Raw genomic sequence first — 26,954 nt, 5'->3', positions numbered from 1 at the left:
GAAGGTGATGTGGTAGCTGTAGCTCACCTACACTGGTCAGGCATACAAGTCCATCCGTACCTGGATGATTGGCTAATCAGAGCCCACTGCGAATCCAAGGGCAGACTAACAGTTCACCAGGTGATCCAAGTGCTGCAAAAGCTTGACTGGTTGATCAACTTCCGGAAGAGCCACCTAGAACTGACACAGAATCTGGAATATCTGAGAGTCTGGTTCAAGACAGGGGTAAACAAAGTATTCCTTCTGGAAGCCTGCAAAATATGTTTCTGCATCAGATATGGGAATTTTAGAGCAAACCCATTCTTTCGGCTGGCAATACTTGAAGGTTCTGGGGTCAATAGTTGCGATCATGGACATAGTCCCCTGGCCAAGGATGCACTTGCATCCACTCCAAGAAGCGCTTATAATTCAGTGAGAGTTCATCTCAGTGCTATAAGCGTTTTTCACAACCATCTACACAACAAATCCTTATGCCATTCATCCTCTGATTTCTAGATTCATGAAAGGTCTTCACAATATCAAGCCACCGCTAAAACCTCCCACAGCAGCTTGGGACTTTAATGTAGTACTTTCAGTGCTCATGATGCCTCCATTTGAATCATTGCCTTCTTCAGCTCTCAAGCATCTCACTTGGAAAGTGGTCTTCCTCATTGCTCTCACATCAGCCCGCTGAGTCGATGAACTTTAGGTGCTAGTAGCGGATCCTCATAAACTACATTTTATCCTGACAAGGTGGTTCTTTGTGAACTCCCAAAAGTTGTTCTGATGTTTCATCTCAACCAGTCCATCAACCTTCCTGTATTTTATCCAGAGTTGCATTCTCATCTTGATGGGGCAGTTGTTCACACATTGTGGGTCAATAGAGTGGGCAGACTTGATGGGCTGTAGCCCTTTTCTGCCGTCATCTTTCTATGTTTCTTTCCCGATGGTATACACAGAGGAATCAACTATACCAGGGGTAGGCAATTCCAGTCTTCGAGAGCCGGAGCCAGATCAGGTTTTCAGGATGTCCACAATGAATATGTATGAGATGGATTTGCATGCACTGCCTCCTGAGATGCAAATCTATCTCATGCATATTTATTGTGGATATCCTGAAAACCTGATCTGGCTCTGACTCTCGAGGACTGGAATTGCCTACCCCTGCACTACACCAATAGCTTCCTTAGACAGCAGAAGCCCTTCACAGTCTGGTGGTTGAATCCTCTCTCATCAGAAGGGTTTCCCTCCACATCTCTTCAAGGGTGATTCTAATGATGGATGTAAGCCATTATGGCTGGGGGGGCACATTGCAAGAAACGTCCAGTTCAGGGACGCTGGTACCCTTCCCAAAGGAAGTGATCAATCAAGCATTTGGAACTTTGGGCCATCTGCCTGGCACTCCAGGAGTTAGAGAGCACCTTGTAGAACAAAGCAGTATGGGTTTTCTCAGACAACATAACTGCGGTGACCTATGTCAATTGCCAAGGGGGCCCCAAGAGTGCCCCTCTGTTCTTGGAAGCTCAAATGCTGTTTCAATAGGCAGAGGCCCATCTGGTGCTCTCGGCGGCAAATGTGGCAGGAGTGAACAATGTGAAATGAATTTCTTCAGCATGAAGACCCTGAATCTTGGGGAGTGGTCCTTATCCCAGGAAGCCTTCACCTACATAGTGATTCGATGGGGGCGACCAACATTCAACCTGATGGTGTTGGCTACAAACAAGAAGGTGGATTGATTCTTCAGTCAAAGATGCGAGCCGGGAAGTGAAGGTTTGGATGCCCTGGTTCATCCCTGGCCAAAGGCAGGTCTTCTATATTTCTTTCTTCCGTGGCCCAATATAGGCCAACTTCTGCGCAGGATCATGATGCACCAGGGAAGAGTGACTTTAGTGGTGAGACTGCCTGAGACACCCATGGTATGCAGACTTGGTCTGTCCACAACAGGATCAAAGTCTCAAACCTCCCTGTCATCCCTGGCTACCAAGGCAGGGCCCAATTGCCCTTCAGAATTCAGAATGATTTAGAAGATCTAGAAAAGGGCCTAGCAATTGGCTGTGAGAGTTGAGATAGCTGGGCTCCCCTGCTTTGGATCCAGAATCAATGAAAGCACCCTTGCTGCACATCCTGATGTAACCAGATTTCTGAATGGTGCGTTAAGGCTCTGCCCTCTTGTGTGATGGCCTTGTCTGACGTGGAATCTTAATTTGGTTCTCTGTGCCCTTGTGAGTCCTTCCTATGAGCATCTGGACCAAGCTTTCTTAATGGACCTTACCATGGTGTTTTCGGTGGTGATCACCTCCGCTCAGAGAGTGTCCCAACTTCAGGTTTTGTCCAGCAGAGATCCTTTTCTAAAGATTACAGATTCAGGTGTGCCCATGCACACATTTCCATCTTTTTTCCAAAAGTGATTTTCAGCTTTCACATCAACCAAGAAGTATGCTTGCTGGCCTTCACACCCTCTGGTTCAAGATAACAGGATTGGGTTTTAAAATCATTGGATGTGTGCAGACTCTTGCTGTGGAATCTAGAAGTTACAAATGAATTTCTATGGTCAGATCTGTGCTGGCTGGAGCAGCCTGTAAAGAATGGGCAGCATCGAAAGAACTGATTTCAAGGTGGAGTCCGCATGGCAATTTCTTCTGCCTATATTGGAAGTGGAAAATGTCCCATTTTTGTGAGGGTGCATTCCATGAGAGGCATTGTCTCCTAGTGGGTGGAATCCTCTGCGGTTTCCCTAGAAAAGATATGTAGAGCTGCAACTTGGTCTTCTCTGTATACGTTCACAAAGTTTTACAGAGTGGATGTGGCAGCCAAACAGGATTCCGCATTTGGATTTTTGATTCTGGCATCAGGCGCATCTGTCCCACCCTAAGCTTGAGGAACTGCTCTGTTACTTCCCACAGGTTCAGGAATAGAGTGTCTGTCATACTAGAAGGAAAGATTAGGTTCTTACCTTGATAATCATCTATCTAGTAGCCATACACTCTATTCCTGAAGCCCGCCCTATCAGCTGTGAATTTTCCTGCTTCCTGCCTCAAAAAGACCTGACAATTCAGACATCTTGTTTGATCCAGCCTTAACAAGAATAGAGGCAGGGGCTACCATGATGAAGTATCCAGGAAGTATCTATACAAATCTCCCACACTCGTAGTGCAGGTTGCACTCAAGTTGATGAATTGTTTGGTTTCCATCTTATGTATTGCAAATGTTTGAATTTGGTTACTGTATTTCTCACTCCGTAAGACACACTTTTTTTCCCCCAAAAAAGTGGGTGAGAAAAAGGGTGCAACTTATGAAGCGAATACTTCCCTTCCCCCCCTCCCCAGTAACTTTTTGTAATCCCTGTGGTCCAGTGCTGTATGAGTAGACATACCTGCCCTTCCCTTTCTGGGCATCATGATCTGTTGTGGCAACGAGTGGCAGGTGCGAGCTTTTTGTGTGCCTGCCTGGTCCCACGCTGCTGCCTGAATGGCTGCCATCAGTTCTCACGAGTACCGCAAGAACTGATAGCAGCCATTCAGGCAGCGGCAAGGGACCAGGCATGTGTACAGAAAGCTTGCGTCTGCTGCAACAGATCAGGATGCCGTCCAGCGAGGGAAGGGCAGGAGCGCCTGTCGATACAGTGCTGGACTGACGGGATTACAAAAAGGTACCGGGGGGCTCTGCCTGCCTGCCACTAGGCCTACTTGCCCTGTGCCCTGTCCCAGCCTGCCATTAGACCACCAGAGGGGAACAGAATACAGATAGGGTACAAAATTTGGTTCAGAATATTTTTTTTCTTGTTTTTTCCTCCTCTATAGGTAGATGCGTCTTATAGAGTGAAAAATATAATATATGTTTGCCATGTTTAATAATGAGTTTCATACATGATCTGATAAAGTCATAACCTGTATGGTATTGTGGAATCCAACTATAGACATATATCAACATTGTGACACTGTATTGAACTATGCAATGATTGGGTGGTGAGGCCTTCATGTTTCTGAGCATATGTTCTAAAAATCAGCTATCAGTGTACACTTTTCCTGATAAAGACCATTTGGAGTGACTTTTTTTGTTTGTATTAGTCCTTTTTTAGTCACTCACCTGTTTATATTAGGTGGAATAGTCTGGCCTCTTATTGTCTTTTTGACGTTTAATAATATGAGCAGAACAAACATGTTTCTTGGGGAGAGTCCCTGTACTCCTCCCTTTTCTGTTTCCAGGGATGACTGCATTTTTACCAACTGAGGAGTTGAAGGACAGTCCAGAGGTAAGAGAGGAGAAGCAAAAAGAATGCAAATGAAACTCCCTACAAGAGTTCTTGTGAGAAAAGGTTGACTACCCTTAGGTTCAGGAATAAAGTGTATGTTTACTAGAAGGAAGATTATCGAGGTATGAACCTAATCTTTCCTTATCAACCATCAGTGCTCTCTCTTTCTCTCTCTCTCTCTCTCTCTCTCAGCATAACTCCCATCAGTGCTCTCGGTGATTAAAACTCCCACTAAAATGTTTGCAATTTAGGGAAATTTAGAAACCATAAATTTGTATTAAAAAAGTAAGTGATATGAACTAGCAAGTCCTTTTTTTATTTTTTTATTAATTTTTGAGATCCATTGATATGAGAGATTTCTTGTGAATGAATACTTTGGGGCAAATTCTATAAACGATGTCCCAATTGTAGGCAGTGGTAGGCGTCCTACCACTGTCTAACCAGCCAATCGGGACACACATTTTCTTAAAAAAAAGACCCCTAGGCAGGCCAACTAAACTGTAGGCATCTGTCGTGGATGCAGGGAGAAGCGTTGAGACACTTAAGCTTGCCCAAGGGTGAGCATGGTTTCACCTGGAAGTGGCATTCAGTGCACTTAAGCAGCCTTAGTCATTTCCCTAGGGCTGCAATAGATGCCTGAACCTGTAGGCCAGCAAAATGCTGGCCTACAGTTCAAATAGACATGGCCACTGAGTTGAATGCAGCAAGGAAATCTCCTATGGGAGGGGCCTTAGGCATCTGGGTCAATTGGAGCCTTAGGCCCCTCTTCAGTGCATCCCAGAATGCACTGGGAAGGGGAAGGCCCGCCATTTGGGAGTGATGGGCCTACCAGCCAGAGGGTGTATGCAATTCTCTGGCTGGACTTACCCCTCTTAGCGACACCCCCATACCTTTTAAGGTGAAAGTTCTGAAGGGTAGCGACAGGAGGGAGTGGGCATCCCTCCTGCTGGGAGATTTGTCGGGGGTGGCAGAGGGAGTGGACATTTGATGGAAGCTTGAGGGTGGTGGCAGAAGGGAGTGAGCATATCTCCTGCTGACTGCCTTCGTGTGGAGGGGAGGGTGTTCCCTGCTGTGGCTGCTCAGCTGATCGTGGCAGGGAGATTTCCTTGCTGTGATCAGCTGATGGCAAGTGATCAGGCGCAATTCTCTAACTGGGCGCCGGTTAAAGAATCAGGATGGTTAGGCGGGGATAGGCATCTGTCCATTAGGGCAGACGCGATTCTGTATAGGATGCCAGTTTGTGATTCTCAGCTGCTTCTTAGGCAGCTACTAAGACCAATGTCCTATACAGAATTTCCCCTTTTGTGTTCTAATCTGCCATATCACACATAAAATGAGAGTAGTTTTCAAAAAGATCTGTCCTGGTAACAAAGGAGTTACCCAGATAAAGCCACACTGATGAAAACTGCCTTACCATTACTAACACAAAACCACACAGAGAAGGGAAAGTATATGTGATATTTCAAAATCCCCACATGCTATTCTCTAATCTGATAAGAGAGGTACAAGATCTATGGATACTTTTTATATTTTTTAATTTATTTGTTCAATTTTTTATATCATTCTCCCAGGGGAGCTCAGAACGGTTTACTACTACTACTAATAATAATAGTTTATATACCACAGGACTGTGAAGTTCTATGTGGTTTAGAGCACAGTTCTTCAACCGCCAGTCCGCAGGAAATTTTTGCCGGTCCGCACAGGGCCGGCAAGATTGACTCACTTCAACTTCCTGCCAGTCCGCGCAGGGCCGGCAAGATCAACATGTGAAGCCTGCGCTGGGCCGGAGAGATCTTGGGGAGCCTCCGACAGTGGCTTTCTCCCCTCTCTGCAGTTCTCCTTTACTTCCCAGCGCAGCGATTCACGAAGGCAGCCTCGGGGCTTTTGCTGAGTCGCGGCTGCCTCTGATGATGCAACTTCCTCTTTCCTCAGAGGCGGCGCGACCCAACAAAGGACCCGAGGCTGCCTTTGTGAATCGCTGCGCTGAGAAGTAAGAAGAGCTGCTGGGAGGGGAGAAAACCACTATCAGAGTCTGGGAAGCTGCTGGGCAGGGGAAAAAAGGGACAGCTGTTACTGGAGAGGGAGAAGGAGAGATGCTTCTGGGAGGGGAGGAGGGAAAGGAATCTGGGAAGCTGCTGGGCAGGGATAAAAAGGGACAGCTGCTACTGGAGAGAGAGAAGGAGAAATGCTGCTGGGAGGGGAGGAGGGAAATGAATCTGGGAAGCTGCTGGGCAAGGAAAAAAAGGGACAGCTGCTACTGGAGAGGGAGAAGGAGAGATGCTGCTGGGAGGAGAGAAGGGAAATGAATCTGGGAAGCTGCTGGGCAAGGGAAAAAAAAGGGACAGCTGCTACTGGAGAGGGAGAAGGAGAGATGCTTCTGGGAGGGGAGGAGGGAAAGGAATCTGGGAAGCTGCTGGGCAAGGAAAAAAGGGACAGCTGCTACTGGAGAGGGAGAAGGAGAGATGCTTCTGGGAGGGGAGGAGGGAAAGGAATCTGGGAAGCTGTTGGGCAAGGAAAAAAGGGACAGCTGCTACTGGAGAGGGAGAAGGAGAGATGCTGCTGGCAGGGGAGGGAAGAGAATTACTGCTGGACAGGAGGAGGAGGAGGAGGGAAGGGAGAATGAAAAAAGGAAGGAAACAGTTGGCAGAGAGATTAGAGGAGGGGAAGGGGAGACACAGGCATGAGAAAGTAGAGAGATTGATGATAGGAAGGGTTCAGCAGAAAAATAAGCAGAGGGACAACGATGATAGATCTGGTGTAGGAGAGATAAAAATGAAGAGAGCAGTGAAGCTGGAATGAATCATGTAAAAAGGAGAGAGGGGGCACAAGCTGGATGGAAAGGGGAGAGGAGCATAGAAAGAAGACAGATACCATATGGAAGGGGGAGAGGACAGACAGTGGATGGTAGGGGCAGATGCTGGATTGAAGAGACAGAGAGGGCAGACGCTGGAAGGAAGAGATTGAAAAGAAGATTGAAAGCAGAAACCAGAGACAACAAAAGGTAGAAAAAAATAATTTTATTTCTATTTTGTGATTAGAATATATCAGATTTGAAATATATATCCTGCTAGAGCTGGTGTTAGACATAACTGGAGACTGAAAAACCTAGGCAGTGCTTCTTTAGCTTCCAGCTGGCTTAGGGCGCTCTCTGACCAGGGGGCTGTTGCCCTAGTTGCACTCCCCTAAAACTATTCCTGTCATGTGTGACTGCAGTATTCTGTTAGCATGATATTTCTGTGTAGCATTCTGTAATAATTTGGCTTGTTCAGTTTTCTTGATAGTAGAGGGGATATATGTGAAGGGGAGGGAGAGACAGGGGTTTTGTTGATCCTGCTCTGAATTATTTGTATTTATAAAATGACAATTGTACAGAATATTGTTTCTTTTTATACTTTAATAAAATACATTCAATATAAAATCATAACTGAGGCTTTTGTGGATGGGATCAGATGATTTGTGGGGACCGACTCGCGGAGATGGGTCGGAAACGGGGTTTTTAAATTTTAGTCCTAGTAGTTTGCCAGTCCACAAAATAATTCTTTTTTTTCTGCCGATCCACGGGTGTAAAAAGGTTGAAGAACACTGCTCTAAAGGGTAAATTAAGAGTTATATACGATATTTCAACAAATATTGCATATTTACTTTGAAGGTTGTACTCTTTATTGGTTTAATGTTCATTTTGCAATACATGTATTTTGTTTCTTATTATTATTTCTCTGATTTGCTGTAACAAGAGGATTCTTGTGTTTGTATTTGAAAAAGCATAAATAAATAATTTTTAAAAAATGAAAGATAAGTGAGGGAAGCTACTGAGGAGCTGCAGAGTGAATACACTTGTAAGTCGATAAGAGGAGCTTGAACTGTAAGCGACCTCTGGCACTTAATAGAGCTCTCCTAATCTCCATTAATATTATTGATCTCTACATCTAGAGACCAAACAGCTAGATTCTATAAATGGCATGTACGTTTCTGTGCACAAAATCTTGCACTGTCTTGAGATATGAGAACTGAATTGAACATAGTAACATAGTAGATGACGGCAGATAAAGACCCGAATGGTCCATTCAGTCTGCCCAACCTGATTCAATTTAAATTTTTACATTTTTTCTTCTTAGCTATTTCTGGGCAAGAATCCAAAGCTTTACCCTGTACTGTGCTTGGGTTCCAACTGCCGAAATCTCTGTTAAGACTTACTTCATCCCATCTACACCCTCCCAGCCATTGAGCCCTCCCCAGCCCATCCTCCACCAAATGGCCATATACAGACACAGACCGTGCCGTAATAATTGGGGGCTAGCAATCAATTGTTGCCAACGCACTTTTTATTTGCACAGCTTGCTATATACTATTCAGAAGCGGGCATTGCCACGAGAGGGGGATGCGCGTAGCATGACCGAATACTGGGGATGTGTGCCTAAGCTATGCACAAAGATTTGCACTAGTTTTTCGTGGGTGCAAATCCCTGCATCCAAAGTTGGGTGCTTATCCTGGCGATATAAGTCATTCGGTAAAGGGCACCGATCCCAGAATACCCGTTACAGAATAGCATTCAGGGCTCAATTTTGAGTGCAATTCGCTGAATTCAGCCCAATGAGTGCTCCTCACTATTGCGGTAATCTAAGAAGAAGGGAGCTGTGCCAAAAGTTTGAATTACCTAGAGCACAGTTCTTCAACCGCCGTTCCGCGGACCGGTGTCGGTCCGCAGGAAATTTTTGCCGGTCCGCACAGGGCTGGCAAGATTGATTTACTTCAACTTCCTGCCGGTCCGCGCAGGGCCGGCAAGATCAACATCTGAAGTCTGCGCTGGGACGGAGAGATCTTGGTGAGCCTCTGACAGTGGCTTTCTCCCCTCTCTGCAGCTCTCCTTTACTTCCCAGCACAGCGATTCACGAAGGCAGCCTCGGGGCTTTTGCTGAGTCGCGGCTGCCTCTGATAATGCAACTTCCTCTTTCCTCAGAGGCGGCGCGACACAACAAAGGACCCGAGGCTGCCTTCCTGAATCGCTGCGCTGGGAAGTAAGAAGAGCTGCTGGGAGGGGAGAAAGCCACTATCAGAAGCTGCTGGGCAAGGGAAAAAAAGGGACAGCTTCTACTGGAGAGGGAGAAGGAGAGATGCTTCTGGGAGGGGAGGAGGGAAAGGAATCTGGGAAGCTGCTGGGCAAGGAAAAAAAGGGACAGCTGCTACTGGAGAGGGAGAAGGAGAGATGCTTCTGGGAGGGGAAGAGGGAAAGGAATCTGGGAAGCTGCTGGGCAAGGAAAAAAGGGACAGCTGCTACTGGAGAGGGAGAAGGAGAGATGCTGCTGGGAGGGGAGGAGGGAAAGGAATCTGGGAAGCTGCTGGGCAAGGAAAAAAAGGGACAGCTGCTACTGGAGAGGGAGAAGGAGATGCTGCTGGGAGGGGAGGAGGGAAAGGAATCTGGGAAGCTGCTGGGCAAGGAAAAAAAGGGACAGCTGCTACTGGAGAGGGAGAAGGAGAAATGCTTCTGGGAGGGGAGGAGGGAAAGGAATCTGTGAAGCTGCTGGGCAAGGAAAAAAAGGGACAGCTGCTACTGGAGAGGGAGTAGGAGTTATTCTGCTGGGAGGGGAGGAAGGAAATGAATCTGGGAAGCTGCTGGGCAAGGGAAAAAAAGGGACAGCTGCTACTGGACCTGGAGGGAAGGAGAAGGAGAGATGCTGCTGGGAGGGGAGGAGGGAAAGGAGTCTGGGAAGCTGCTGGGCAAGGGAAAAAAGGGACAGCTGACGTCAGAGAAAGGGCGGGACCGCCGGAAGAGGAAGCAGCGCAGACACAGAGCTCACAGATGGGCCGGGACCGCCAAGAGGAAGCAGCAGGCCAACGGTAGGAGCTTCTATATGATGGGGGGGGGGGTCGGGAGGCTGTGGGGGTGCGAGCAGTCCTTCGGGGTGGGGGTGCGAGCGGTCCTGCGGGGGGGGTGAATCGGACGTCGGGGGGGGGGGGGAACTATGTAAAAAAAAGTTGTAAAACGCGCTCACGCGTATAACGCGCAAGGTTATGCATGGTTTGTAAAAATCGTGTATAATGCGCGCGTTATATGCGTGAAAATACGGTAATAGCTCTAGAGATCAGTTATTGTGGAATAAGATTGTACAAATCAGCTACCTAAGTACTTCAGGAACAGATATGTTTTTAGGTGTTTCCTAAATTCCCCATAAGTAGTAAGCATAAGCAATTGTTCCAGATCGTTACCCCATAATGCTGCCTGATGTGAGAAAAAATGTTGATGATGTCTTTTAAATTGATATCCTCTAACCGGTGGAGAAACAAAATTCAAGTGTGAGCTTCTCTTATGTCTATTGGTTGAGAAAGAGAAAAGGTCAGTTATATATTTAGGGTCTAAACCGAATAGTACCTTAAAGCAAAAACATCCAAACTTAAACTTCACATGTGCCTCCATCAGCAACCAATGGAGAAGTCGGTAGGAAGGTATTACATGATTAAACTTCTTCAACCCAAAAATCAGCTTGACTGCCGCATTTTGCACCAGTTGTAATTGCTGCATATTCTTCTGGGAAATTGCCAGATAGGCGATATTACATTAATCAAGTTGACTCAGTATAAGCGATTGTACCAAAATTCTAAATGATGAAACATCAAAATATGCTCTAATGGATCGAAGCTTCCAGAGAGTAAAAAAAACCCTTTCTAACAAAAGAGTCTACCTGGTCTTTCATGGTTAGTCCCTGGTCCAGTATTATACCCAAAACCTTCATAGCAGATTGAATAGGATAACTAAGTTTATTGATGCACAGTGATGTTTTAGTATCAAGCGGGTATGACGAAGCTACAAAAAAATTTGTTTTTTCTGAATTGAGCTTCAGTCTATATTCAGTCATCCATTGTTCCATCAAATTTAGTACTTCTGTTGCCTTGAGATCGGGGGAGGCAGGAGAAGTCGGGCTGAGGAGAGAGGCAGAAGGGAGAGAAGAGGAGACGCGCTGAGGAGGCAGAAGGGAGACAACAGGAGAGGAGGCGGAGGGTGAGGGGCTGCGGCGAGAGGTAGCTCCGCCCATCCCCCGACATCACCCGCAGCAGATCCGGAGCTCCCCCTTAAAAGGGGAGGGGCCAACGGCACGCAGATCCAGCTTGCTTTGAGATCGGGGCAGGTAGGAGAAGTCGGGCTGAGGAGAAAGGCAGAAGGGAGAGAAGAGGAGACACGCTGAGGATGCAGAAGGGAGAGAACAGGAGAGGAGGCAGAGGGTGAAGCTGTGGCGAGAGATAGCTCCGCCCACCCCCTGACATCACCCGCAGCAGGCCCTGAGCTCCCCCTTAAAAGGGAAGGTGCCAACGGCGGTCAGCCATTCGTCGCGCATTGAAGGTGAGCGTTAAAGGCGCTCACCTTAGCATGAGCACCTTTGCGAAGGGCCTTTAGAAGGGATGAGCCACCACTAAAGAAGAGCAGAGGGAGACCACAGCAGATGCAGAGGACATTCAACCAGGCAGACCAAGCAGGTACAGAGGCACACAACCAGGCAGACCAAGCAGGTACAGAGGCACACAACCAGGCAGACCAAGCAGGTACAGAGGCACACAACCAGGCAGACCCAGCAGGTACAGAGGACACAGCAGATAAAGAGAATACACAACCAGGCAGACCCAGCAGGTACAGAGGACTCAGCAGGTTCAGAGGACACACAACCAGGCAGACACAGAGGACACAACAGGCGAAGAGGACAGCATCAGCAGGCACAGAGGACACAGCTGGTGCTAAGCACACACAGCAAGGCAGATAAAGAGGACAAAGTAGGCACAAAGGACCCACAACCAGGCGGACACTGAGGATGTAACCAGGCGGACACAGAAGACACAGCAGGCACATTAGAAATCCACAGCAGACATAGAAGACATCCACAGGAGACCGGCAAGCGGGCAGACAGACAGAAGCAGGATGACAGAAGCAGGGCAGACAGAAGCAGAATGGAAGCAGCAGACAGAAGCAGGATGTTCAGCTACCCAGTTTTCTGCACCATCTACCATATGTATGACTACCTCCCTTCTGGGAGGCAGTCTTACGAATGCACTCGATTTGGAGAATTGGAAAGCCTGAAGAAGCAAGTCAGACTCTTGTAGGGCAAAATACTGGAACTAGAGGCACTTCAAGCAGTGGAGGAAGAAGACAGAGATGCAGAGATCATCAAGACAGAGGACACCATCGAGGAACAAGTCCGAGAGCAGGAGAACTTCATAGAAGAGGCATACAGGGAGGCCATGGAAAAACACCAGCTACCGTGGAACTTCTGGGATACGCCTACAGAAAGTGTGGACCACCAGACAGACAGCCATCAGGAGGAAATGAGAGACACAGCAGCAAGATCTGGAAACAGCGGAGGGAACCCACAAGAAGACGAACGCCAGGATGAGAGGAAATGGATAGGAACAAAGGACATGGACCTATGGCTGGAGAGATGGGCATACACATCAGGGACACAGACCTGCAGCTGGAGAATGAAGAGAAGATAGTGAGGACAGCAATCGTGGAGGACTCTATCATCAGACAAGTTGACAGCCACATAGCAGGAGGAAGACTGGATTGACTGGTGACTTGCCTACCGGGAGCCAAGATAAAGACATAGTGAGCCGCATCGACAGAATCGTTGATAGTGTGGAAGAAGAAGATATGGCAGTGGTGATCCATGTGGGGACGAACAACATGAGCAACAGGAACTACAACAGAGAAGTACTGAAGGACCAGTTCCAGATGCTAGGAAGGAAGCTGAAGACCAGAAAACAGAGGATAGCATTCTCGGAGATCCTGCTGGTACCCAGGGCAGATAAGAAGATACAGATGGAGCTGCAAACAGTCAACATGTGGATGCGGCACTGGTATGAGGAAGAATTCCACTTTGTGCATTCTGGGGGAAGAGCAAGCTATTCAGGAAGGACGGACTTCATCTCAGCAGAGACGGAATGAGGCTACTTGCAAACAACATCAAGAGAGAAGTTGAGAACCTTTTAAACTAGGAAGAAGGGGAAAGCTGACAGTTGACCAAGAGAGAGAGTGAATGGTTCGGGAGCCAGTATACCCGGAGGATACCATGCATGAAGATAGAGGAGAAGACTCACCAGAGGATACCATGCAGGAAGATATAGGGGAAGACCCACCGGATCACAAGCAAGACAGATTGAAAGGGACACAAGAGGGAAGGAAATGCAAGCAAGGAACAGGTTGTAAACTCAAGTGTATGTACACGAACGCAAGGAGCCTAAGGAATAAGATGGGTGAATTAGAAGCTATGGCACAAAAAGATAATGTCAAAGATAAGAAAAAGAAATCCCTGAAGGGTATATACCACAGAACAATACTATAATATCAGAGCAATGTACTCAAATTACAAAGTTAGAAATATTGTACATATTTATTAATTTAAAATTTGCAAAAATGTCACAAAATTTTCATAGAATTTCATACACAGTACACCATATAAACACTACAAACAAACCAAACAAACCAGACAAGGTATAACAACATATAACATATAACAAACACTATCAAACCAAGCTGGAAAAGGCCACACAAAAAATCATACAATGATATATAAATGTAGCTGTGTTCAAAAGTTCATAAATCACTTAACTTGAGAATTCGAAGTCTTCCTGGAACAATGTCCACGAGGAATAAAGCAAGCAAGATGATTGTGGGCCAGACTTTGCGGTTCCTCCTGCTCCCAAAGACTGCGCTGGAGGCATACGGAGCAGGAGGGACTGAGCACCCCTCCTGCTCCCAACAGGTACGGGGAGGGGGGAGGGGAACAGGAACAGGGGGGGGCGTCCGGTAGCAGGAGGGAGTCGGCATCCCTCCTGTCATTTGGTTTTTTTTGGGGGGGTGGGCCCAATGGCAGGAGGGAGTGGGCATCCATCCTGCTATATTTTTAAGCGGCGTGGTGGGGGGAGCATCGGGTGGCAGGAGGGAGTCAGCATCCCTCTTGCCATTTGTGGGTCGAGGGCGGCGTTTTTTTGACAGGTCTGCCTGTCTTTTATTCATTTTTTTTTTTTTAACGGGACAGATATTTTGCATGTGTTACTGACAGGTCTGCAACAGTTGGGTTTTAGGATAGTAAAACCTGATTCAAAATAACCAAGCAATCGTTAGTGAATCAATTGCTTCGCTATTTACATGGGGTTTTACTCATTTGCATGGGTGGATCGGATCGTTAAGTGGGCAGTGGGCCATTAAGTGAATCGAGTAAGGGACCAGGAACGATCAAAAAACAAGTCAAACTGGTTTTGCAGTCATCTTTACAGGATCGGTAAGTTTAGTTCAGGAAGATTTTTCCTCTCCCTGCTTGATTAAAGCATCTGCACTCTATTCGTAGAGTATTGGCAAAACAAACACAGTTCTTGCATTCAACAACAACAGGTTACTTTTCTTTACTTAGGAGCTGATATCAATAGCTTGTGGATCATTTACCTCTACAGGTAGGTCAGAAGTATCCATGACTACTTCTATAGCAGGGGTGTCAAATGTTGGTCCTTAATGGCTGCAATCCAGTCGTGTTTTCAGGATTTCCCCAATGAATATGTATGAGATCTATTAGCATACAATGAAATAAGCATATGCAAATAGATCTCATACATATTCATTGGAGAAATCCTGAAAACCCGACTGGATTGCAGCCCTTAAGGACCAACATTTGACATCCCTGTTCTACAGCATAGCGTGGCAGTTCCTCAACCATTTCCATGTCCTGGTTTCTACATGGCTGGGGGGAAGGGCTTCTCCCTTCACCTTCCTGCCTGTCTGCTGACCTACTCTCCTATCGGCACACCTGCCTGCTCCTCCCTTCATTCAGGGCTAATATGTGTCAAAGTCCCAGCTGAGCCTGACTTCTGGGTTGCCAGAGCTGGGGTTTTCTTAAAGGGACATGCTTCCAGTTCTCAGGACAAACCCTAACAGGTTTTCTAGTATCTTTAAACAGGTATGGCACTTTCTGCTGGGCCACAAAAAATTGCACCCTCCAAAATACAGGACAAAAGAATCACCTTTCCTTACAAAAAGGGAGAAAAGACCTCAGTGTCTAATAGGGGCTCTTTAAGCTTCCCATATAGACAGGCTAGTTTTAAACAGAATTTAATCCTAGCAGACACATCCTTGGTCAGAAAAACTCCCAATTAGTGCGTGAACCTCTATTCTAATTTTCTTATAGTTTTATGTATTTTCTTATAGTTTTATATATTTTTTTACTTTTCTTCAAACAACAATTGTCAAAAATAGAAGTCACTTATCTGAGTACTTTGATATTCAGGTGTAGTCCTGGAGTAAAGCAAGCAGGAAAAACTGCTCTATGGAAAAAAGCTATCAGTCAAAACATTCTTCCAAAATATCCAACAGGGGCCCCTGTTTCGCAACAAAATGCTTCGTCAGGGATTTGCTCTTATTCACTCTGATCTTGAAGGCACAATGAGATAAAGTAGCGGAGGCAACTTCCTCCTGCCCCATGGGCGGCAGAGGGTCCCGCCACCGCAGAGATTTCAGATTTTACCTCTGCAATCCATCGCTGCATATCCGCTTTAGTAAGTGGGTCCATCGGTGTACTCTCTGGTACCGGGTCCACAACCATGTCAGCCACAGCCGCCAGGGTCCCGCTCAATTTCGCCGCCTCCCCGCTGCACGTCTCAGGGCCCATGCTGTCACGTGCAGCCCGGCTCAGCGCTTGTTCCATCGTGCGCTAGCCGGGTTTGTCGCCGGGCAACTTTTTTTGCGTTGCCATAGTGGTCACTGTGACTTCGCACACCTCACCAGCTCCCGGGGACAAAAAATTTGCGCCGTTTACACACCGAAATGATAGTTATTTCGCCGGCCCGAACGGAGCTCTCAGTTCAAGCTCCCATCCGTGGCGATGACGTCACTTCCGGTCCCAAGAAGCCATAGTTTAGGGTTTCTTGGACTTCACGATCATCAAGAGGACCTTGCCACACAGCGGATCCCAGAACATGGATAGGCAACCTCACTGGGTGCTAATCACAGTTCTGGCATGTTTTCAAGGGTTGAAAGCCCTGTCTCGGTGATAACATTTACACTGCCAATGCTCAAAAGAAAAATAAGACCACAATTCAGTCACAGGTAAGATGGAGTGGTCACTTATTTAGCTCTCAGTAACTTTCAAAACATTTAAACTAAAAAATGTAGTTTCAATTCATATGCTTAACTCACCCCAGCTTCCTATACGTCAGGGTGCCACAGTTCCCCACACAGGTTCAAGCAGGGGCATAAAACAAAGCAAACCAATGTGCCTCAGGCCCTGCCCCCAGGAGGGGCCTAAGGCTCCCGGGCCTATTCTGTAAGCGGGCCTTTGGGACAGCTGGGCCAATCTGGCCCCATTCTGCCGGTGGCTGCCTGCCGGACAGGTAGGTTTGGGCACCCGTCTGTTCGGCCAACTGGAAAACAGGTACGGGGGTGGGGGGGGTCGTGGGGTCGGCCGGGGGTCGCGGTTTGGCTGGGGGGGGTGATTGGGGGTTCTGGGGGTCGGTCGTTGGGGGGAGGGGAGGTTGCGTCGAGGGCAGGAGGGCCTGGGATCCCTCCTGCCCATAATGTAGTGCGGGGTGGGGGTAGGGGGGTCGCCTGGGCCAGGAGGGCTTGGGCTCCCCCCTGGCCCGAACGAGTTGCGGGGGGGTCACCGGGACCAGTTGGGCTTGGGCTCCCTCCTGGCCCAAACGAGTCGCCGGGGCCAGGAGAGCTTGGGCTCTCTCCTGGCCCGATGTTAATTGCAAGGGGGGGTGATGGATCACGGCAGGAGAGATGCCTCATCTCCCCTACCGCGATTCCATCACTCCTCTACCGGAACTGCTGCGACCCACGGCAGGAGAGATAGGGCATCTCTCCTGCCGCGGGTTGTGGCAGTTCAGGTAGAGAAATGATGGCATCGCGGTAGGGGAGATGAGGCATCTCTCCTGTCGCAATGGTTGCGGTGGGTAGGTTGCCGAGCCGCTGAACTGATGGCACCAGCGGCCATCAGCTCAGCGGCCCCTTTTTCGGCACTTAGACCTGGTTTGACTACGTCTAAGTCAAAAAGGTCTAAGTGCCGAATAGGCAACCTGTAAATGTTTTGGTTATACCTGTTGTACGCCTAGGTGTAGGTCGGCCCACTGCCCGCCCTTTCCCCTCCTCTAAACACACCTCTTTTCTCTCTGTGCGTCTAGAGGCAGGGGAAAGGCCTAAGCTGTTTTAGATATGTCTAAAAAACAGCTTTGGTTATGGGTACTTGGACGATCAGGCTTTTTGAACGTCCAAGTAGCCATTTAGGACACTTTTTAGACGTTTTTTTAAAATTATTATTATTATTACTAAACTAAACTAAACCTTGGGTTTATATACCGCACCATCTCCACGAATGCGGAGCTCGGCACGGTTTACAGGAAGAAGGATGAGAGAGGAACTACAGTGGAGAGATTAAAGAGTTAGGTGTAAAGGGGGAAGGTGAGAGGCCTAAGAGGGGGGAAGTGTTACAGTTTTGAGAATAGCCAGGTTTTTAGGTGTTTGCGGAAGAGTTGGAGGGAGCTTGAGGTTCGGAGTGGGGAGGTGAGGTTATTCCAGATCTCAGTGATTCTAAAGGGGAGGGATGACCCAAGTTTGCCTGCATGGGAAATACCTTTTATGGAAGGGAAGGATAATTTAAAAATTTGGGAGGATCTGGAGGAAGTAGGGGTTGGGGAGTTCCAGGATAGAGGGATAACGGCAGGAAGGATGCCATGTAGGATCTTGTAGGCCAGACACGCACATTTGAAGTGGATCCTGGGGATTACTGGGAGCCAATGGAGCTTAGACAGGAGTGGTGAGACGTGATCAAATTTGCTTTTCGCGAAAACAAGCTTAGCTGCGGCGTTCTGAATCCGCTGAAGTCTGTGGAGGCTTTTCTTGGTTAGGCTGAGGTAGATAGAATTGCAATAATCCAATCTGGAGAGGATGATGGATTGTACTAGTACTGCGAAGTGTTTTTGGTGAAAATAGGGTCTGACTTTCCTTAGCATGTGAAGGCTGAAGAAGCATTTCTTCACCAGGGATTGGAGATGTTCGTTGAAGGATAGAGAAGAGTCTAAGGTGACACCCAGAACTTTGCTTGAGAACTCGAGCTGTAATGGGGGGCCGGAGGACAATGGGATGGAGGAAGGTAGATGGTCTATGAGGCCTTCCATTAGCTTGACGTAAAGTGGAATTGAGACTATGGGTCTGTAGTTGGATGGTTGGTCTGTTGCTCCTTTGGGGTCTTTTAGGATCGGAGTTATGATGATTTCGCTGAAGTCTTGTGGGAACTGGCCATCTGTGAGTAGAGTTTGTATCCATTATAGGAGCAGAGTGTGGAATAGCGTACTGGAGGTTTTCAATAGGTATGGTGGGCAGTGGTTAAGGTCACAGGCTGCGTGACTGTATTTGTTGTATAATTTGTTGAGGTCTGACCATTTTATAGGTGAGAAGTGGGACCAGGTACTGTCTGCTACTGATTCTTTCTCTGTAGGGGAAGCTGAGATCTCTTCTAGGTGAATAGGTGTTCCATTGAATGTAGCTCTGATAGTTGTGATCTTATTTTTGAAGAATGTGGCTAATAAGGTGGCTGCGGGTGGGGGAAGTTGCTATTGGTTAGATATAGTGTGTTGGTGAGTTCTTTGAGTAACTGGAAAAGCTTTTTGTGCCTTGGGATCCTTTTCCTATTTGCTTTGTGTAATATGTCTTTCTTTTTCTTTCAGCTTTTGTTTGTATTTTTGGTGTAATGTTCTCCATGTTGTTTTTGTGGAATCTAGGCTATTTTTTCTCCATTTTCTTTCTAGTTGTCTGCATTGTCTTTTGAGTTAGAGTAGTTCGTTGTCGAACCATTTGTCTGATTTTCTATGGATTCTGGTTTTGGGTTGTTCTGGGGCTAGCTCATCCAGAGTTGCTGTACTTAGGTGGCTCCATTGTGAGATGAAGTCTTTGGGGTTGTAGTTTTGGATTATGGTGTCTGTTTTTGTCCAGAATTTGGTAGGGCTGATGTAGTGACGTGAGTTGTAAGTTATTTTTTGTGTAATTGGTTTGCTTTTGTTTTTGGTCCAGTTGATTTTGAAGGAGTACGTATAATGGTCAGACCAGAGGGAGCGGTACCAGTATCTGTTTGATGTGTGGATTTCCAGTTGAGTGGGCTGTTGGGACATGTAGGCTGCAATGTCGAGTTGGTGTCCTTTTTCATGTGTGGTTTGAGGGTCTAGTATCTTGTATGTGAAGGCCTCGAGGTATGATAGTAAGTTTTTAATTTGTTTGTGAGATTGGTTTTCGAGGTGGAGGTTGAGGTCTCATAGAATTAAGTTGTAGGTTGACGTTAGTGAGTTTCGGTATATGAAATCTTCGAAGATTGGTTTTGCTTTGTTCCAGTTTCCTGGAGTTATGTAGCAGAATCTATCCCCTTTTAACTTTAGCGAGTGCTCTCTCGTTCTCTCTACGTTTGAGAGGGTGAACAATCTCTCTTTCTCTGCTAAGTCAATTCCCTTCAATATCTTGAATGTTTCGATCATGTCCCCTCTCAGTCTCCTCTTTTCAAGGGAGAAGAGGCCCAGTTTCTCTAGCCTCTCATTGTACGACAACTCCAGTCCCTTAACCATTTTTATCGCTCTCCTCTGGACCCTTTCGAGTAGTACTAATTCCTTTTTCATGTACGGCGACCAGTGTTGGATGCAGTATTCCAGGTGGGGGCGTACCATGGCCCGGTACAGCGGCATGATGACCTTCTCAGATCTGTTTGTGATCCCCTTCTTAATCATTTCTAGCATTCTGTTTGCCCTTTTCACCACCGCCACAAATTGTGCGGACTGTTTCATTGACTTGTCTGCTAGTACTCCCAAGTCTCTTTCCTGGGGGCTCTCTCTGAGTTGAGAGGGGGGGGAAAAAACAGTAAGTCCTTGTATTGATACAGGTGAAGCAAAATAAGCCCTTTAGGTAGAGCTAAAGGTGAAGAAAATGGAAGACCACCCTGACCCAACCTCTGCTAAAATAAACCATTGTATTAAAGGCCTGGAAATAATTCACAAAAACATTCTGACTATAATGGTAAGATGTTATACAGCATTTGGGAAATAACCTGCTGAGATAAGCGAAACTCATGATAAGCAAAACAAGCGAAACTCACCCCCTTTACATGATAAACAAAGCACCACATCTGCTATGATATCATAAAAGGATTGACACATCCTGATCAGCATCCTGATCAAGAATAGAAAAGTACATTATTTTGCAAGAATGCCATGTGACAAACAGGCTTTACTGGCCAATGGCTTGAGATTGCTGACACGATAAATTAAAACAGCATATGCGGGAAAAGATAGATTTTCTGGTAAACAGGACGCACGTATAACATGACACGAATATTATAAACCAATTAGTGAATTAACAAGTGTAATGATGTGAAAGAAATAACCAATAAAAACTAATCATGTGATTTAGACCAACGTGGTGCTGGCCACCTAGAAATGTATAAAAACAGGCCTTTTAGAGGAAGTAGGCAGAACAGACACCAGTGGATCTTCAGGCCTGATGATCACGCTCTGTTACTCTATATGCTGAAAGATACTTATCGATTAGCAACAGTATATTGAGTGTGAGGTCTCTCATTGGATGTAGGCCCATGACAGCGGGCCGACAACAGAGTATAGCACCAAATGTCCTGTATTCGTGCATATGATTTTTGTTACTGACATGCATCAACTTGCACTTATCCATGTTGAAATTCATTTGCCATTTTGCGGCCCATTTCTTGAGTATGTTTGTCTCGTTGAAGGTCTTCACAATCCTGTGTCCTCACTACTCTGTATAACTTTGTATCATCCACAAATTTAATCATCTCACTCGTCGTGCCAATTTCTAGGTTGTTTATAAATATGTTGAAGAGCACAGGCCCTCGAAGAAGTGCAGTAAGTTTGTCAAGCAAGATCTTCCTTTGCTGAAGCCATGCTGGCTGGTCCTCATCAGTTTGTGTCCGTCAAGGTGATCGATGATGCGGTCCTTTAACAGCGCCTCTACCATCTTTCCCGGTACCGAAGTCAGACTCACTGGTTTGTAGTTTCCCGGATCTCCCTCGAACATTTCTTGAAGATCGGCGTAACATTCGCCACTTTCCAATCTTCCGGAATCTTTCATGATTTGATCAATAAATTGGCTATTAGTTGAAGCAGTTCAGCTATAACCCCTTTCAGTTCCTTGATTACCCTCAGGTTGATGTCGTCCTGTCCCAGGGATTTATCGTTACTAAGCCTATCAATCTGTCTGCATACCTCTTCTAGACTGACTGTCGACCCTGTCAGTTTCCTATCTTCTTATTTTAAAACTCTGCTGCATCAGGGCAAAATTTAATTGGCACCCTTTCTTCTGCAAACGAGAAAGTTTAGTATAATACGCATTCTACAATCAGTACTTTGCCAGTCGGATGGACATTGACTGTAACCTCCGCCCCCTCTCCACGCAACTGGGAATGGGAAACGCAGTCTGGACCCTGAAACCCAGAGGAGTTTTACTCAGGATGCATACAGCCTGTGCTTAAACCCCTGACAAGGTCAGAGGGCAAGCGAGCTCCCAGGGGAATTCAGGAAGGATGGCATAAAGCAGGCTTACTCTACAGATCCACTGGTTTCTCAGTGAAACAGCAATCCGGCTCTGTGGGACTGTGTCCTTTCCTCTGACAGGAGGACCACTGCAAAGGGGTCTCAAGGCACTCAAACCACTGAAAAGATGAACTTTAAGTGAAAAAATAAGAAAAAGATGCAGAGCAAATCCAAAAGACTTCTGCACAGATTGCTTGCAGAAATTAAAAACTACAGGGGGCTCTAACTCTTTCTCTGAGGTGGGAGGAGCATGTGCTCAGAAAAGTGTTTGGATTTCTGCAACTCCCAGATTGTGGGAAGGGATTGAACACCTAGCATACTGAATCCAGAAGGAACGTAACAGAAGAGTGGATGCCATCTGTATGGCTTGTGAGCATGGGGAGTATATCCTACAGTCCAGAATGACACACCTGTTGCACTAGAAATAATTTTATTGACGTCATCATTTTCATCATGTCAGCTTTTGTTATCTGTAATTGGTGTAAACTAAACTAAACTAAACTAAACCTTAGGTTTGTATACCGCGCCATCTCCACAAGCATAGAAATTTATTAATATTTTTAATTTGCTGACATGCAAGAGTGAATAAACTGTAATGATGAATAATTTTCTTTCTGTACTTTTCACAGGCCCCAGAGGTCATTAGGATGCAAGACAAGAATCCATATAGTTTTCAGTCGGATGTATATGCATTTGGAATTGTCTTGTATGAATTGATGACTGGACAGTTGCCATATTCAAACATCAACAACAGAGACCAGGTAGACAGCTCTGATTTAATTATGAAGAAGCAAATAATTTATTGAAAGAAAAATTTTAAAACCTTCATGCCTACAATTTTCTAAAAGTTCAAGTTTCTTGCCATTTAAAAAGCTGAACTAATGAATTAGGGGTCAATATTCACCTTTCAGTGTTCAGCATTTTGCTTACCACTGCTGACATTGCCCAGAAATTCAATGTCTAGCCATGTCCAGGCTTTGGCATTCAATTTCCAGGTTTCCAGAGCCAGTTAAGTGTGATAAACAGCGCTTAGCCAGCTATGGGACACCACATAAAAATAGAATTAACTTTTATGTGGTCCTATTCATGCAGTGAACTTGGCTGGTTAAGTACTTAACCAGTCAAATGCTGACTCTACCCTGGAATGTCCCCAAAATAACTAGCTTTGCTGTAGGTACTAACCAGTCATTTTCAACAGTAGTGACCAGTTAAGTGCTGCCGAGAATGACTGGTTAACCCCAAACAAGCGATGTAACTTGCTGGGAACCATTTCTGGATGGTTAAATCACTTTGAATATTGCCCCTTTAGATTTCATTCCATTCTTATGAGATATGTTTAGGGATAGTACTTTCTACAAAAAAAGAGAATTTACTAATTTGAAATATAAAAAAAATCTATAACATAAATCTTAGAAATAATAGTGCTCAGTAAAAGCCAAAGTGAACCATAATACGTGAGCGCAGGGTTCTATTAGTTTATCAAGTTTAAGTCCCTCCCTACCAAATAAATAAAGCAGGCAAAAACCAGAGGAGTTCTTATCTCCATTAGAATTGTTGTATCCTCCTGGGCTCAGCTGCAGATCCAAAAGTGCTCCCCATCAAATCAAAACAAAAACAAAACTCAAAATACAAAAATCATAATAAATATCCAAGTTCATTCATTTCAAAGTTCATTCATCCAGCTTCAATTTATCATTTCAAACAATTCATCTGTAAAATCCAGAGCTTCCTCGACACAGTATATGGTCTCTGGTGAGTTGACACTATACGTGTTTCCCTATTCGCTTTATCAAGAGGAAGATATTTGCAGCACTCTAGAAAAAGCAGCCTATATATCAGTATAAATTTAAACCATAAAAGCCAAGATTCATTTCAAGAAATCCTTCTTTACTTACATTTTCTCAAACATCATGCGGCCTATTATTGGAATAGAACCCCACATCGGGCTTCATATTGGCATTGCTGCTAGCAGACTTTTTCAATGCAATGAATTAAGCGCCTTCACTACTTCCTTTATAACACTTGTTCACTTCTGACGTATTTTAAACTGATTGGGTGTATTATCTTTAGCAGCCCAACGGCCACTCCACAGCTTTATTTAGTCCTTTGGGGACCACCGTATCCCATGTATAGATTAATCTTTGCTCACAATTCACCAATTGTCTAGTGATATTGCCTCCATGGGTAGCGTGAAATTGCCTCAACACCACAAATTTCAAATCAGACTTCCGATGATGTTTGGCAAGCCAATGCTCTACCAATGGCGCTTCTTCCTTCTTGTTCCGTAAACAACTCAAGTGCTCTGCAATTCTCAACAACCCGCCGAGTTTGGCCGATATACATCAGGCAACACGGGCATATGATGGCATAAATTAACCAGCATGGAAGTACAATCAGTCTGATCATATAATTCATATTTTTTTTATTATCATGAGGTATTTGTACACTAGTAGTTAAGGGCAAACTATAAAATTTTGATCTTTTTTATAAGTTCCCCCAGATTGCGCCCTCATTTATTTTTTTGAATAAAAGCTTTTTTATTTAGAAATGAAAAATGCCAACAGCAGCAAATACAAACAATAACTCACGAAAAGTACCATAAGTACAACCATCAGAAATAACATGAGCAAAGTCCCAAAACTATACAAGCAAAAGCTATAGAGCCACACACAATACAGGATAACCCCCTCCCCCTCCCCCCTCCCAGGGACAGAGCACAAATCCCAAGCCACAAATAAGAAATAAAGGTCTCCAAGCACTAAAATGCCCAGGTCAAAAAATGCTTTTATACCCTCTGGAAACTCTGCACCATCAAACATTACTTCGACTTCCCCTCTTTCAGACTGCTGGTCCAATCCCTAATCCTAAGCACTCTGGATTACTGTAATATAATTTATATGGGCTCCTACAAGAAAACCATCAAACGTCTGAGACTAATCCAAAACACCGCGGTCCGCCTAATCTATGGCCTCAAAAAGTCAGACCATATCAGCCCTTACTATAGAAAACTGCACTGGCTGCCAATAGAAGCGAGAATCATCTTCAAATTCGCCTGCCTCTGCTTCAAAATCTTAATTGGCTTGTCCCCGATATATCTGTCTCACCACTTTGTGTTCCCTGGAATAGGCGTAATGCCTATCTGTGTACCTACCCTTCCCCAAAGGGATGCACCTACAAAAGATTCCTCAATAGAACTCTCTCGTACCAAGCGGGCAGATGGACAAACTGCCTGACCACCCTCATCTCATCTGCCCCATCTTACTCATGCTTCAGAAAATCTCTCAAATCTTTCCTCTGCAACAAATTTCTCAAACCCCTCCCCCCCATCACCAAATAATCAAATACTTCCATCCTGTAATTGATACTGGTTGTGAAAGGTCACTTGGACACACAAAGTCAGAGGCGTGAAGAAGTACAAGTTTTATTCACAGCATGCATGCTGGACCCCTGAGCTCCAAGCTGGCTCAGAAGTGCCGAAACCAGGAAGTTACAGAGATATTTATTCATTTTTCTGGCTATACAACTGAATTCTAGAAAAAGCTTTTCACGTGTTACTTTTCTTAACACTCATTGGTTCTAAGCTCACACTAGCAGGTCACTAGCAGGACACTTATCTAACTCTTGCAGGTAAATGTACAGAAGGGCAGGGTACATCATGGCTCAAACTCTTATCTATTCAGCTTACAATGTGGTAAGGTAGGGACATACATTTTAGGCAGATGCAGTCAATAGATTAAACACTGTTTTCAGCTATGTAGGCCAGAGCAATATTTTAAACAACAGTTAACTATTTCATGACCCTACATTCCCCCCTTTCAGGCTGGCGTACCTAAGGAGCCAAGCCTGACAAAATAAAGTTAGGGGTCAGGAAAGTCGGGGTTCCCAGTGGGTAAGGGACGATACTGGGAGAGGGCCAATGCAGCAGTGGAACGTTTGACAACAGAGTCCATAGTTCAGTGGAGCAGCTTTATGGCTATGGGGACCACACAGGGCAGGCAGCAAAGGAGCAGAGAAGACAGGGCAGCAACCAGCAAGATGATCTTCAATGCTGAACCAGAGGGCAATCAGGAGCTGAAGGTACCAGAGATCCAGTCTGCAGTAAGGTCACGCCAGGTCTGGTCAGGAACATGAGCCAGTTTGGTGATACGATCCACATCGTTCTCAATCACTTTACTCAAGTTCAAGGCAGCAGTTGGAGAGGTTGAATTTATCACAGGCACAGCAGCTAGTAAATAGTCCAAAGCTAGACGATTCTGATAAATAGCAGTGTGCATTTTAGCATTCGAAGCTCAGGTGGTCTCATTAGTTATCAGTTTGAATATAGCTTGTAGACAAATAATGCAGTTCAGCATATAGATTGGGGTCTGATAGCCCCAGGTGTCATCCTCGGTCCACGTGGCAGGTCCATAAGCAGCAATGATCCGTTCTGCAGGCCAGTCATCACCCCATTCACCTATTTTAAGGGAATTGGTGGAAGTAGACTGCTTTTGGCGACCTCTGGTGTTGAATACAGGGGCTCCCAGGTGTTCACCATCGGCCAGCGGTAACAGGAAGAAGCTGGGACGGATCATGCAAAGCACACATGTACCAGTCTAGTTAGCAGGCAATCAAGAATAGGCAAACAGATCACAGAGCCAGTATCAACTATCAGGAGCTGACCATAATTCATAGGAAGTTCCATTAAGCAGTGTCTGAAGGGCTGAAGACAGTGGGAAGCAACAATGGAGGTTCACAAGGCCCATCGTGAAGGTCGTGGACCTGACGTAAAAGTGAGGGTCTGTGAAGTCAGGTTTAACATGTCCAGCTGCATTGCCTCCCATAGCCACTGTTCTCCCATACCAGTCCCTCCTCATACAAAATAATTGCTAACATTAAGAGTCTGACCTATAGTTTCAGCAAACTATATAAACAGATTTCTAGTGATTACAGGATATTAGTATCTACTTTCATAATTTCATAAAACTGGGGAAACACCACAGAGTGATAGACAGGAGCACATGAGTGGGATACAATTCGGACATATACATCAGTACCTGAGTCTCACCTTTTACCATCAATATACAATGCCATGCAGTCTCTGGCCTTCTGGACTTGGACATTGGCATTCCAGTTATATGGGTCAGTGATAGTGAAAACCATGGGATTACAGTAG

The 26,954-nt window shown here is 45.7% G+C and overlaps 1 protein-coding gene across 6 annotated transcripts in view; it reads left to right on the top strand.

Annotated features, from left to right (window-relative positions):
* BRAF (B-Raf proto-oncogene, serine/threonine kinase) overlaps positions 1-26,954 on the top strand; it is a 1,024,017-nt gene that overhangs the window by 861,569 nt on the left and 135,494 nt on the right. For all 6 annotated transcript variants that reach the window (XM_033958817.1, XM_033958818.1, XM_033958821.1 and 3 more), the window contains one exon: positions 22,432-22,563. In XM_033958817.1, the coding sequence (XP_033814708.1) occupies positions 22,432-22,563 (132 nt within the window). The remainder of the gene's footprint in view (positions 1-22,431; positions 22,564-26,954) is intronic.

Source organism: Geotrypetes seraphini, chromosome 9 (assembly GCF_902459505.1).
Source record: "Geotrypetes seraphini chromosome 9, aGeoSer1.1, whole genome shotgun sequence".
Classification (NCBI taxonomy): domain Eukaryota; kingdom Metazoa; phylum Chordata; class Amphibia; order Gymnophiona; family Dermophiidae; genus Geotrypetes; species Geotrypetes seraphini.
Note: the sequence above shows the minus strand (reverse complement) of the source record. Positions and strands in the feature narration are given on the sequence as shown.